We start from the raw sequence: 14,264 nt of genomic DNA, 5'->3' as shown, positions 1-14,264 counted from the left end.
CTCACTGCAACTACAGAAAGCCCACGCACAGCAACAAAGACCCAACGCAGCCAAAAATAAATAAATTAATTTTTTAAAAAAAGAATTAGTTGCATCTTCTTGTTTGTTTATTTATTATTTTTGGCTGTGTTGGGTCTTCACTGCTGCACGCGGGCTTCAGTAGTTGTGGCTCGTGGGCTCTAGAGCGCAGGCTCGGTAGTTGTGGCACATGGGCTTAGTTGCTCTGTGGCATGTGAGATCTTCCTGAACCAGGGCTCGAACCCGTGTCCCCTGCACTGGCAGGCAGGTTCTTAACCACTGAGCCACCAGGGAAGTCCCTCTTCTTGTTTTAGAATACAAAAGTACAAGAAGATAGCATAATTAAATTTTAACATTAATAATCAGAGAAAATAATTTAAGCCTCTGTTAAGACTAGAAAAATTAATATGTCAAAAATTAGCTCATCAAAATTTTCTATCCACTACTCACTTCCACTGCATACTAACTACCATACTTTAAAACTGTGTTTTATATTAACTAGTTATTTCTATATAAATCTTTTAACAGTTCTATATACTTGTCATAATAGATTTCAGAATTCTAAATGTTTCATAATAGACTTTTTTATTCACTTAAGTCTCTTAAAGAAATTACCTTGCAGTTGTTAAGTATCCGTCTGCCAATGCAGAGGACATGGGTTCGAGCCCTGGTCCGGGAATATCCCACATGCCACGGAGCCACTAAGTCCGTGCGCCACAACTACTGAGCCTCCGCTCCAGAGCCCACGAGCCACAACTACTGAGCCTGCATGCCACAACTACTGAAGCCCATGTGCCTAGAGCCCATGCTTCACAACAAGAGAAGCCACTGCAATGATAAGCCCATGTGCTGCAACGAAGAGTAGCCCCCGCTCACCGCAACTAGAGAAAGCCCGCGCGCAGCAATGAAGACCCAATGCAGCCATAAATAAATAAATAAATAAATATTTTAAAAAAGAAAAGAAATTACCTTGATGAGGAAATGTCAATCAGGACTTAATGCCTCTAAGTGCACTACTTGATAAGTAAATCAACCAAAAAGATTTGAGATGTTTATTAATATTTATAAGTCTGCCTTCATAACAATTCCCTAGTGAGCCATATGCTTGTAAAGAGGATTTCTTTGCTGTGAAATGATGATTGTGTCTGAAGGAAGAAAGTACCTAGGATCAGAGTTTTCTGCTTTGAACTAACTACCTACCTGGACAAATCAAGGAACAGAATCTTTGCCAACAGCTTTATAAATTATGTGATCCTACAGCAACATGGATGGATCTAGAGAATATCATATGAAGTGAAGTAAGTCAGAGAAAGACAAATATCATATGATATCACTCATATGTGGAATCTAATTTTCAAAAAATGATACAAATGAACTTATTTACAAAACAGAAACAGACTTACAGATATCAAAAACAAACTTATGGTTACCAAAAGGGAAACGCTGGCAGAAGGGATAAATCAGGAGCTTGAGATAAACATACACACACTACTATATACAAGACAAGATAACCAACAAGGACCTGCTGTATAGCATAGGGAACTCTACTCAATATTCTGTGATAATCTATATGAGAAAAGAATCTGAAAAAGAATAAATATATTTGTATGTATAACTGAATCACTTTGCTGTACACCTGAAACTAATACAACATTGTAAATCAACTATACTCTAATAAAAAATTTTTTTAAATTATGTGATCCCATCTACAATCCTACAATGAGATTACAAGCTAGTTAACAGCATAAAAATTCATACAAAACTGAGAAAACAGCAAACAATAAATTTCAAATTTTCTGTGAACAGATTATTTGTATATAATGGGAGCTATCCTTGAATCACATATTCTTTGGACTGGAGGTAATATTCATGTAAGTGGTCATAACCTAATTTGGAAATGAATATACCACCAAACCTGTTTCCACCTTGGTAAAGGACTCAGTTTTCTATATCATCTTATTAGGGGCAACAGGACAGCAACAGAGAGAACTCCTTGTAAAGAAAATGGATCTACCTTCAATAGTAAGAATACCTTCTAATAAACTGAAATGGAAGTTCAGAATCCACTTTCTTCATTTTCTACTATCTTCCCCTTAACTTAGTAAAGCTAACCATCTGTAGATCTAGGTCACTCATAATAGTGTTTCTTGTTTGGCATAATACATGAGCACCAACTGTAAACAGAATAAATATGAATACATTTTCATATGTATTTAGGTTATAAAAATATTTAGGTTATTTCATATTTATGTTATGAAAATATTTCATAAGTACGTTGTTCAGTGCTTTACAGATTATAATTGGGAGACAGAACGGCTTTTTCAATTTTCTTCTAAACTTGACTTGAAATACCAGTTATTTCCATACAACTCACTGTCTTATAAGTATTCCTAGCCAGTTTGTGGGTATTGTACTTCTCTAAAGGATTGTTAAGTTCCATAAGGATGAAACTGTCTCTTATATTACTTTTGTGTCTATTTCAACCATATCTCCTCTCTCCAAATAATCAATACTTAGCATTTCATAAATATTTATTGAACACTGGCTTGGAATTAGAAAAAGCAGCTCTGTGTTCAAACATTTATTAAAATAAGAGCTCTTTAACTGCTCACAATGGTCCTGTTCCAAACATCACTGTGGAAGAGTTCTATTCATACCAATGGTGGAGCCCCATCTCCAGTTATCTCCATCCCTCAAAGGGGATGGGACCATTAATAGACTGATATCACAGTGACTTTCTTTTAATTCCATCTCCATTTGGGTCTTCTTGCCAAGGGCAGCAGTCACGCCTGTTGTCAATCCTAGCACTCCTAAGCCCTCTAACTTGGATCTACCCCTCCTCCACACTCTTGTGCCTCTCAGCTTTATTAAGCTCCTTAATCCTATGATTAAGAAAGAAAAAGAAAAAGGAGGAGGAGGAAAGAGGAAGAAACGAATAAGAAGCAAAATTATGAGGGAGATGGAAAAAGGTAATATGAAGAAAATAAAGAAAATGACAATAGAGAAGTTAAAGAGTAAACTGAATAGAAGAAATTTAAAAATCATATTTGTTATTATACTTAGTTATGTGACTAGAAAAGAATTACATAAATGTATAATTAATTACCTTTAAAAATTAGTTTTATCCTTCTTTCTGGAAGCATATAGAAAAACTATAAAAATAACATTCTTTACACTGACAACATTTTAAGCAAGGGGTTCCTTTCTAGGTTGTAATAATTTACATTTAACTTGGGTCCTAAAACTAATGTTACACTACCAATTTTCATATACGACCATGAAATCATTAAGAAATAACTTAAGCTTCAAGTGTTATTAAACCAAAGTATAAAGTTTTTATTTATTCATGTGCTTTGCAAGTAATAACTAAGTTAAATATTCACCAATAAGAATGCCCCATGAAGTTGAGACACTGAATGGGTATAGGTTCAAAAGAAGGACCAAATACAGTTATCAAAGAAGCACTTTTCTAGGGCTTCTCTGGTGGCGCAGTGGTTGAGAGTCTGCCTGCCGATGCAGGGGACATGGGTTCGTGCCCCAGTCCAGGAAGATCCCACATGCCGTGGAGCAGCTAGGCCCGTGAGCCATGGCCGCTGAGCCTGCGCGTCCGGAGCCTGTGCTCCGCAACGGGAGAGGCCACAACAGTGAGAGGCCCGCGTACCGCAAAAAAAAAAAAAAAAAAAAGAAGCACTTTTCTAAAGAAAAGTTTTTTCAAGGCAAACAAGCATTCCTGTAGCATTTAAAAAAAAAAAGGTGAGAAGTAGAAACCAATAAATGAGAAGTACATTATTACATCTTACTTGTCTGAGGTCAATGAATGCTAGCTGCAGAGTATCCCCTTGGAATCCTGGAACGGGCTCAGAGCTGGCAAACACTATTTTAAAAAAAAAAGAATAAAAACAAGATTGCAAAATATACAAGGGTTTAACCACTAAATTAATTTCTACTCATTACAAATGTATTATAATATTTACAAGTAATCATTTCAAATGAAGACTATTTATAACCTTCAATTTTCACCACTGAGAATGTTCTCCACACCCATTACCACGAATATTTTAATAATTTTAAACTTCCAATCTGCCATTTAATTACTCTAATCCTTAATTACAATAAATTTTAAATGGTTATCCATTTAACTTTTGTAAAAGTTCAAGGGTAGTAATATACTTCAATCAAGAAAAGTTTTCTGACTCTTTTTAGCCTTAAGTGAATGATTATAGAAGCATTTTGAAACTATACCAATTGCACGGTTGTCAACATATTTCAAAACATCTGCTTTGTTACAGAATATGCTCTACACAAATCCTACTCTAGCTAACAGCGATAATAGGCAGCCACGTAAGAAGTCAGTTTTACATGCAGTTTTACATTTTAGAGCAAGTAAAATGTTCAAAGTAGCAAAATGAGGATGATGTAGGAATGCCTGTTCATTTTTTTTAAATAATTTTTTTCCATAATGGAATCCCACCTCTTTAAAAACTAAGAGACATCTTAAGACAAAATAGATTTCTTAAGACAGATTTCTTAATATCTTTAGACGAAAAATATTTTGAAAGATATTTTTCAAAAACTTTTTTTTTTGGCCACACCGCATGGCTTGCAGGATCTTAGTTCCCCAACCAGGGATTTAAAGCAGGGCCACCACAGTGAAAGCGCCTATCCTAACCAATGGACCACCAGGGAATCTCTTTCAACAACTTTTTTGTACTTAAAAAAAGTTAATACTAGTAACATAGCTTTGTTTAGTTAGTTGAAGACAATCTCAATACTAGTTATTTTGAAAACAAAAGCCTTGTGGCTCATAAAAAAGGCCCTATCATTTTACACACATGCTTCTCGTAAGAATATGAACGCCTGCCACCACTCTCCCTCCCCATTAATATATGAGTTTTCTTAGAGAGTATTATGGATTTTCCATTTGTGAATTTATCTGAGCCAGTATTTTAGAAACCACTTACACTGTTAGCCTATATAGATCTTGGAATAACAAATATAATTCTTAACTTTAGTATATTCTGCGTGAAATATAGTTTAGAAAGGCTCAAAAATCAACATCTAAAAACGATAAATAGATGAAAGCCTAGCACAGCTTAATTTATTTGGCATTTTTGGAGGATGAAGAATTCAAATTAAGTTTTTTTTGTTGATGTTGTTTTTAAGTTAATTATAATTTTTGCTTTAAGCATCAAAACTTTTTTTCATCGTAAGCATTTTTTGATAAAATTTTAAACTGCATCATAATACTTTCCCTATCTTTCTTTCTTTTTTTTTTTTTGCAGTACGCGGGCCTCTCACTGTTGTGGCCTCTCCCGTTGAGGAGCACAGGCTCCAGACGCGCAGGCTCAGCGGCCATGGCTCACAGGCCTAGCCGCTCTGCGGCATGTGGGATCTCCCCAGACCGGGGCACGAACCCGTGTCCCCTGCATCGGCAGGCGGACTCTCAACCACTGTGCCCCCAGGGAAGCCCTCCCTATCTTTTTTTTTTAGAATACTGAACACTATATAAACGTTTCTTAATTCTCTTCATTGATAACCATTAAGAACACTTTTTATTCTATACAATAAATTCCCAGGGCTGCTACGGTATTAACAGCTGTTTTCTATTATACTAAATAGCTCAGAATGCTGTGTTGTTTGAGTTCTTGTGTCTATCTTTAATAATTTTTCTTCCTTCTCTCTTACAGTTTTAACATAAATTCTTACTCCCTCCTCTCTCACTCATCTCTTATTATGTTATCTTTAATCTTCTTGAGCAGGTAGGTAAGCTAATCAATTACTAGAATAGTATCTAAAGTAAGAGCAAATACAGCCTGAGCATGGGCCTCTCCCACAAGTAGGTGAATGAGTTTATATATGCCTTTGAGTAAATGTACCTTTCAGTTACTCAGTTACACCATTTCCCTCCTTACTTCTTGGTTCTCTGCTGGGTACTAAGTAGCTATGGCCATTAGATAGGTGACTACATTCACCTTTCTCAGGCCCCCTATTTCCAGAAAACTAAGATTCATTCAAGCAAATCTAACCATATTTTTCATTGTTTACTATAATTTACTCACATCACTGTCTTTTCATACAATGAAAAGTAGAATACTTTCATACTGTGGCAACTCTATCACCCCCTACCATTGCCCAGATAATTGAATTGCCTCTTTTTAGTAACATGAGATCTTAATTGAAAAATAACAAGCAAAATTCTAATAGCTTATTAAAAGTAAAGATTTTTTTTTTAATCTAAAAAGTACTTTTCTTAAGACCATCCAGCATATCATTGGCTTTCGTGGCAAGTCTCAGGCTACTGTTTCCAAGTAACAATTAACTATGAATTCCTTAATGGTCTCTAATCAAGGCTGTATATGTTAGCTCAGCTTCTACCATCACCACATATACATACACACATAAAGACTTCCTATAATACAGAGAGACTTACTTTATATATCAGGCATAAAAATCAACTCAATTTCAATTATACTTCGATTATTATGCACTTAATCTTCCAGAATTTTTCTACACTGAAAATAATCTGTCATTTTTCTTCTCTCTCAGTTCCTATTTAAGATACTATAGTTTAATAAGCCCCATTGCTTGGCATTAATCCAAAGAGCTTAGAGTCAAAATTATAATAGTACCATAAATTTATATAGCACTTTATAGCTTACAAAGCACTTTCTCACATGCCATCTTCTTTAATCATCATAATAATTTATCTTAGTAAACAGGGCATGCAGATGATGGATCACAAAATCTTGCAGCTAGAAAGAGACACCCCCCTTTGAAATATCTCCAACAGTCCTCTGAAGGCTCCGTTTAAAACTCACCAAGTTCTTCATTTTATAGGGCAGAAAAATTAAAATTGAAGTGATTTGCCCAGACCACATAGCTAATTTAGATTTCCTGACATTCAATTCATTGATCCAGAATCTGATTAAGTATTCAGCCTCTCATCTTTTACGCCATCTCTTCTAAGAACCTAACCAATATGGAAGTGAAATTCACTAGTTTATAGCTCTCAGGTCTTTTCTCAAATATTTTTTAGGGATAGGAGGCTTCATATTTTTTCCTTTACTTCTTTAAAACTCAAATGCAGTCAATCCTGTTGGTTTTATCCTCTACAATATCTTCAGTCTGAATCTATCTCTACCTCAGTTCAAGCTATCATCATTTCTTGTTTGCATTACTAAAATACATTCCTATCTGGTCTCTCTGCTTCTTGTGTGCCACCTTTCCATCTACTTCTCCCAGTAAGATGTAAATGTGATTTATGCCATTTCACAGTTTAACACCTTTCAATGGTTTCCCATCACCTTCACAATAAAGCAGGACAAGTAAGATCCTTTATGACCTGGCCTTTGTCTATCTCTCTAGCCTCATCTCTTACCACCTTCCTAGGGGCACCTTAAACTCCTTCCATTCCAAACCACCTGCACTTCCTTGTATATGCCACAGTCTCTTACCGAGTACCTTTGATCCTTCTGCCTGGAGCATCCTTCCTCTTCTTTTCCACTGGGTAACTCTTACTTATCCTTCCATTCAATCTACGTCTTCTGTGGAAGACTTCCATTACCCTGCAGCCTGGGTTAGGTCCCTCCTCTGTGATCTCCCTGCAACTTCTGTACACAGCCTAACTATACTACCCATTTTGCTATCTTATAATTGTTTATCTGTCTGGGTTTTCCCACCAGACCATGAACTCCCTGAGGGTAGGAAATATACTTCCATTTTTATATCCCGATCACCTAGTATAATGCCTGATACATAATGAGTAGGCAATAAAAGTTTCTTAAGTGAATGAAGGAAAATTGAACAAATGAACAAATAAATTCTAAGGGGATGCCATCCAATCCTGGTAATTGATACGTTCTCTAGCTTATTGATTAGCTCTAGAATGATGTTGTCCAACAGAACTTTCTCCAGTAATAGAAATGTTCTATATCTGAGCTGAACTGAATTCTTAGTTTTATTTAATTTTAATTGAATAGTCGCATATGACTACTAGACAGTGTAAACCTAGAACATTCTGTGCATATTTAGTGTATTTATTTCAAAATAACTGAGTGTGGGTAAGAATACTCCAAATGTTTCCTTCAGCCGAAACTAAATTGTGAGTTCTTCCACTAAACACGAAGCTCACAGGAAATAGAGATTTTTTTTTTTTAACCTTTATATACTCTGTGCCTGGTGTACAAGAGATACTCAGTAAATGCGTTGAATGAATAAATAATAATACAAATAATTCATTTATACTAATATGGTCCCAATAATTCTAGAGGTAGATTTCAATCTGAACTTTTTAAAGAATTGATGACTGATTTTTGGAATAGCCTTAAGTTTGTCTTCAGATTCCTTCTTGGCTCAAGCAGATTCTCAATTTTATATGATTTGTCATATTTTGGGGTTTCTTTGTTCTCCTCCCTTGGGCCAACTTTTTATCATTTTTATTTAATAATACCTACTTCCTAATATGATATCTTTGTCATTCAGTCATGCCATTAAGGATAGTTTTTTTGTTTTTTGTTTTTTTTTTTTTTTTTGCGGTACACGGGCCTTTCACTGTTGTGGCCTCTCCCATTGCGGAGCACAGGCTCCGGACGTGCAGGCTCAGCGGCCATGGCTCATGGGCCTAGCCACTCGGCGGCATGTGGGATCTTCCCGGACCGGGGCACGAACCTGTGTCCCCTGCATCGGCAGGCGGACTCTCAACCACTGCACCACCAGGGAAGCCCAAGGATAGTTTTTAAAAACACACATTGATCTTGGTCTTTCAATAAAATATTTAAAAATAGTTTCCAGGGCTTCCCTGGTGGCGCAGTGGTTAAGAGTCCGCCTGCCAGTGCAGGGGACACAGGTTCGAGCCCTGGTCTGGGAAGATCCCACGTGCCGCAGAGCAGCTGGGCCCATGTCCACAACTACTGAGTCTGTGCTCTAGAGCCCGTGAGCCACAACTACTGAGCCCGTGTGCTGCAACTACTGAAGCCTGTGCCCCTAGAGTCCACACTCCACAACAAGAGAAGCCACCGCAATGAGAGGCCTGCATACCGGAACGAAGAGTAGACCCCGCTCGCTGCAGCTAAAAAGAAAGCCTGCGTGCAACAACGAAGACCCAGCACAGCCAAAAATAAATAAAGTTATTTAAAAAATAGTGTTAAAAATAAATAAATTTAAAAAAATTAAAATAGTTTCCAGGCTTTCTAAAGTTTTTTTCTTTTTTTTCTTAAAGAAAGTCAAAATCTTTGGGTTTTTTTCTCTTAGTGCCTCCTATTTGACTGTTTTTTTTCATAAATTTATTTTATTTTATTTTTGTCTGGATTGTGTCTTCGTTGCTGTGTGCGGGCTTTCTCTAGTTGCAGTGAGCAGGGGCTACTCTTTGTTGTGGTGCGTGAGCTTCTCATTGTGGTGGCTTCTCTTGTGGAGCACGGGCTCTAGGCAAGCAAGCTTCAGTAGTTGTGGCACGGGGACTCTACAGCGTAGGCTCAGTAGTTATGGCGCATGGGCTTAGTTGCTCCGCGGCATGTGGGATCTTCCTGGACCAGGGCTCAAACCCGTGTCCCCTGCATTGGCAGGCGGATTCTTAACCACTGTGCCACCAGGGAAGCCCTGACCATTTCTTTTTTAAAATAAAATAGCTTCATGATATATTCATTTCCCCTTATTTTTTGCTAGAATATGGAACTTAATAATAATGATTCCAAGTTTAAAAATACTTTATTTTAAAATAAATTATTTTATTTTATTTTATTTATTTTTGGCTGCGTTGGGTCTTCATTGCTGTGCACGGGCTTTCTCTAGTTGCGGTTAGCAGGGGCTACTCTTCGTTGTGGTGCACAGGCTTCTCATTGCAGTGGCTTCTCTTTGTTGCAGAGCATGGGCCCTAGGTGTGCGGGCTTCCGTAGTTGTAGCATACAGGCTCAGTGGTTGTGGCTCACGGACTCTAGAGCGCAGGCTCAGTAGTTGTGGCGCATAGGTTTAGTTGCCCCGCGGCATGTGGGATCTTCCCAGACCAGGGATTGAACCCATGTCCACTGAATTGGCAGGCGGATTCTTAACCACTGAGCCACCAGGGAAGCCCTGACCATTTCTTTTTTAAAATAAAATAGCTTCATGACATATTCATTTCCTCTTATTTCTTGCTAGAATATAGAACTTAATAATAATGATTCCAAGTTTAAAAATACTCTAAAGTAACATTAGAGGGACTTCCCTGATGGCGCAGTGGTCAAGAATCCGCCTGCCAATGCAGGGGACATGGGTTCGAGCCCTGGTCCAGGAAGATCCCACATGCTGCAGAACAACTAGGGCTTTGCGCCACAACTACTGAGCCTGTGCTCAAGAGCCCACGAGCCACACCTACTGAGCCCACGTGCTGCAACTACTGAAGCCTGCACGCCTAGAGCCTGTGCTGCGCGACGAGAAGCCACCACAATAAGAAGCCCGTGAACCACAACGAAGAGTAGCCCCCGCTCACTGCAACTAGAGAAAGTCCACGTGCAACAACAGACCCAACACAGCCAAAAATATAATTAATTAATTAATTAGATTTTAAATTTAAAAAATTTAAAAATTAAAAATAAATAAAATAACATTAGAGAGGGAGGTAGAGGGAAAGGCATCACCTTATTGGGAAGGTAAATTTTTGCTGTATCAGTTTAACTGAGAAGAAGATAAGATTGAATTAATTTAGATAAAACTGAAAGTTAAAATTAATACATACTGTAGAAGCTGTGATTATAATGACAAAAGAAACCCCTTCCAAATTGGCAATCTATGACGTTTTAAGAGAACAGAGTATCTATAGGCAAAAACATGAATTATTTGTAAATCTAACAAAACTTTAAGCAGGAAAATATGCCCTTCCTGCCCTCAGGATCTATGCACAGATGTACAGGATTTGTATGGGGCGAACAAAGATGGCTAAGAAGTCAGGCTATAAGTATTTATCCTGGCATGAAAATATAAACCTCTGAAATTAAATGCAGAGGGAATAAGTCCTTGAACAATCCTGTCCTAGGCAGACAGTTATTTTTACTGTAAGGTGGATTATTTGGAAAACATTTACACAGGGTAGGAAGAATTGGGAAGTGGAAGAAAAAAATGCCCATGGAATAAGAAGAGTAAATAGATCAAAAGATTGAAAAAGAGGGTGAGGAGGCTAGGCTAAATAAACTCTCAAGACTGCTTGTGGATGACAAGGCGAGGACATATAAAATGGAATAATTTCATAACTAAATAAATGACTGACTGTAAATAAAAACAGTCTGCATATTGAAAAGATTTCTCATAATTCCATTTCTTACTAGATCTGAAGATTTAAATTGGCTAGTTAGAACCCAAATTTTGGCTCGGCAACGTATTTTATGTGGACCAGATGTGTCATTAGAAGCGATGACGAAGAGCACCATCTAGTGGTTTTTCTGGTGGTGAAGAACTCATGCCTGGGAGTCAGGGGTCTTGTTAGAATTCTTGACTGTTAAATTCTGTTACATGTGGTTGGTAGCAGTGGAATGCAAGCCTCTAGAACCAACTGCCCCTCTACATTCATCACCCCACTCTTATATAAGGTAGTATCTATTCCTCTCCCTTTGTTGGAAAAGGAGCAAAGCAGCCTAAATTTGATACCGTAAATGCCATTAAAACCAGAACAAATTCAAGTAGGCAAAAAATAAAAGAGCATCCAGCTTACTTAAAAAAAAATAAAAGACAAATATCCTCTCATACCATCGACATGATTTTGCTTGAGCCCTTTTATTTTGGGGTATGGACCTTTTTCAAGGCTTGAATTAGAGGCCCTGGGGTCATAGCCATATACATACAAAAAAATCTGTAGAGACTTTCTTTCTTTTTTTTTTTTTTTTTTTGAGGTGGACTAAGCCTTTATCCAATTGCAAAAAGACCAAGGCCTTCAAACCTAGAGATTCACCTATTTCTCAATAAATCATCACTGAAAAAGGTACCAGTGCTCTTCAACCTGGAGCTTTTCTAGTGCTTATGAATTTAGGATGTTAGACTCTTAGGAGTCAATAACCTCAATTAGGTATTTGTGTCGAATATATGAAAAAGTACATTCTAGACCTATTCTGGGTACCTCAAATCCTTCCTGATGCTTTGGAAATGTTATTTTGTTAGGGATGTGAAGGATTTCTGAGATACCTTTATAGGAACTTAAGAAGACACTTTCATTTTTTCCTCTATACTGTTGCATTTGTAAGGTGCCTTCTGATGCGACCCAATATATGAGGTGTTTAATAAAACAAAAGCACATACACAGATTTAGAACATCAGCTTTATGCCAAGCTTGGCAAATGCTCCTCCAAGAAGTGATTTCTCTTAAACTTATACAAAATCTGTAACAGGATTAAAGGTTCAATGTAGCTTTGTGGGGGGGCGGGGGCTACGTTTGCAATTCCGAATGGAATGCCTTCCTGACTTCTCCAACCACACAGATATAGTAGTATTATTGGTTATGGTCAAGTTAACCAAAAATGTCTACTTCATTCATGCATAAGCCCTACCTAATATTCTCAATCAGTACAACTTTTTATCTAAATTAGGTCTGCTTCTTATACTCTGTCACAGTACCATCTACTTTTCTAGAATTTAACAACTTATAATCATATGTATTAGTGCAGTCATATAATGAATGCCTCCCCACTGGGCCTAAACCCAAAGAGGGTTAGGGGCTTTTTCTGTTTTGTTTACCACTGTATGCCCCTAAATGCCAAGTACTTGGTAGATATGAAGGAATTAATTAATGCATGACTCTAAAGTACCATACTCTTCTTTGCCTTAAATTTTACTACTTCTGGGACTTCCCTGGTGGCGCAGTGGTTAAGAATGTGCCTGCCAATGCAGGACACAGGTTCGATCCCCGGTCCAGGAAGATCCCACATGCCGCGGAGCAACTAAGCCCGTGTACCACAACTACTAAGCTGACATGCCACAACTACTGATGCCCGCGCGCCTAGAGCCCGTGCTCCACAACAAGAGAAGCCACCGCAATGAGAAACCCACGCACCACAATGAAGAGTAGGCCCCGCTCACCGCAACTACAGAAAGCCCACGTGCAGCAATGAAGACCCAACACAGCCAAAAGTAAATAAAATAAATTTATAAAAATAAACATAGTCATCAAATATGTGAAGAATTTTTATAAATGATCAGTTATATCTATATCAAGAAGTTGAATGGTCTTGAAGAAAATTACAGCAGCATCAATTGGCCTTAACCTTTTTTTTTTAAAGAGGCAGCATTTTATTTATGTACATATGTATGTATGTATGGCTGCGCCACGAAGCATGCAGGAGCTTAGTTGCCCCTGACCAAGGATCGAACCCATGCCCCCTGCAGTGGAAGTGTGGAGTCTTAACCACCGGACCTGCCAGGAAAGTTCCTGGCCTTAACTTTTTTATAACAAAGTTAGGAGAACTCTAGAAAAGCAAATGTAGATTATAGAGACTTCCTGATTTGTTAATTTGTTCATTTATGCAACAAATACTCTATGAGCATAGCATTCTGCATTGGGTGCTGACAATTATAAATTCTATGTTGACTTTAACTATCTATCCTAGATGATTAAATCTCTTCTCTTTCCTCTCTCCTCTTCACCTTCCTCTCCTTTTCTCTTTCTTTTTTTCCCTCTTCATACCACCCACCCCAACCATGGGATGTATTCTTGGGTCTCTTCTACTATGTGAGTCTCTGACTCTAACCACCTAAATCGTATCAAATTTACTCATCCACTAATTTCATGTATTCCCTCCTCCTCCTTTCAAAATGTCTGAAATCCATCTTCTTCTCTTCATTCCCACTGCCCAAAGTCAAGCTCTTTCTATCCTTCACAGGAAAAAGTTTCATAGTCTTTTAACAGGTCTTTCTACTTGTAGTACCTCTCTCATTTCAGTTCAATTTCCACATGACACAGAGTTAACTTTCTATAATACAGACTTCATAATGTCATGGTCCTGATTAAAAAGCTTCAATGGATCTCTATTGCTTATTAAATAAAGTCCAAGCATTCAGAAGTCTACCTTTTCTCAGCCATATCTTTCAACACTTTCAATCATGCATCTTGTAGTCTAGCTATACAAGACCGTATGAAGATTCCCTAAGCATTCTCTCATCACAGCACTTTTGCCTATGACATTCCCTCTGCTCAGACTGCCCTTCCTTGCTTTTGATGAAACGTGACTCATCCTTTAAGACTCAAATTTCACTTCTATGATAGTCAATCTTTTCAACCCCATGTAGGATTA

The 14,264-nt window shown here is 37.7% G+C and overlaps 1 protein-coding gene across 7 annotated transcripts in view; it reads right to left on the bottom strand.

Annotated features, from left to right (window-relative positions):
* The window catches only part of EXOC6 (exocyst complex component 6), a gene marked incomplete at its 5' end in the record, with an annotated part of 209,091 nt that overhangs the window by 32,363 nt on the left and 162,464 nt on the right, over positions 1 to 14,264 (bottom strand). For 6 of the 7 annotated variants that reach the window (XM_082674090.1, XM_082674094.1, XM_082674093.1 and 3 more), the window contains one exon: positions 3,819 to 3,892. In XM_082674090.1, the coding sequence (XP_082530216.1) occupies positions 3,819 to 3,892 (74 nt within the window). Of the gene's footprint in view, positions 1 to 1,222; positions 1,293 to 3,818; positions 3,893 to 14,264 lie in introns of those variants that run through there. The other variant, XM_082674096.1, reaches the window with a different exon arrangement.

This window comes from Grampus griseus (genome assembly GCF_964374135.1).
Source record: "Grampus griseus genome assembly, chromosome: 16".
Taxonomy (NCBI): domain Eukaryota; kingdom Metazoa; phylum Chordata; class Mammalia; order Artiodactyla; family Delphinidae; genus Grampus; species Grampus griseus.
The sequence above is the reverse complement of the archived record's forward strand: the minus strand, read 5'-3'. Positions and strand labels throughout refer to the sequence as shown.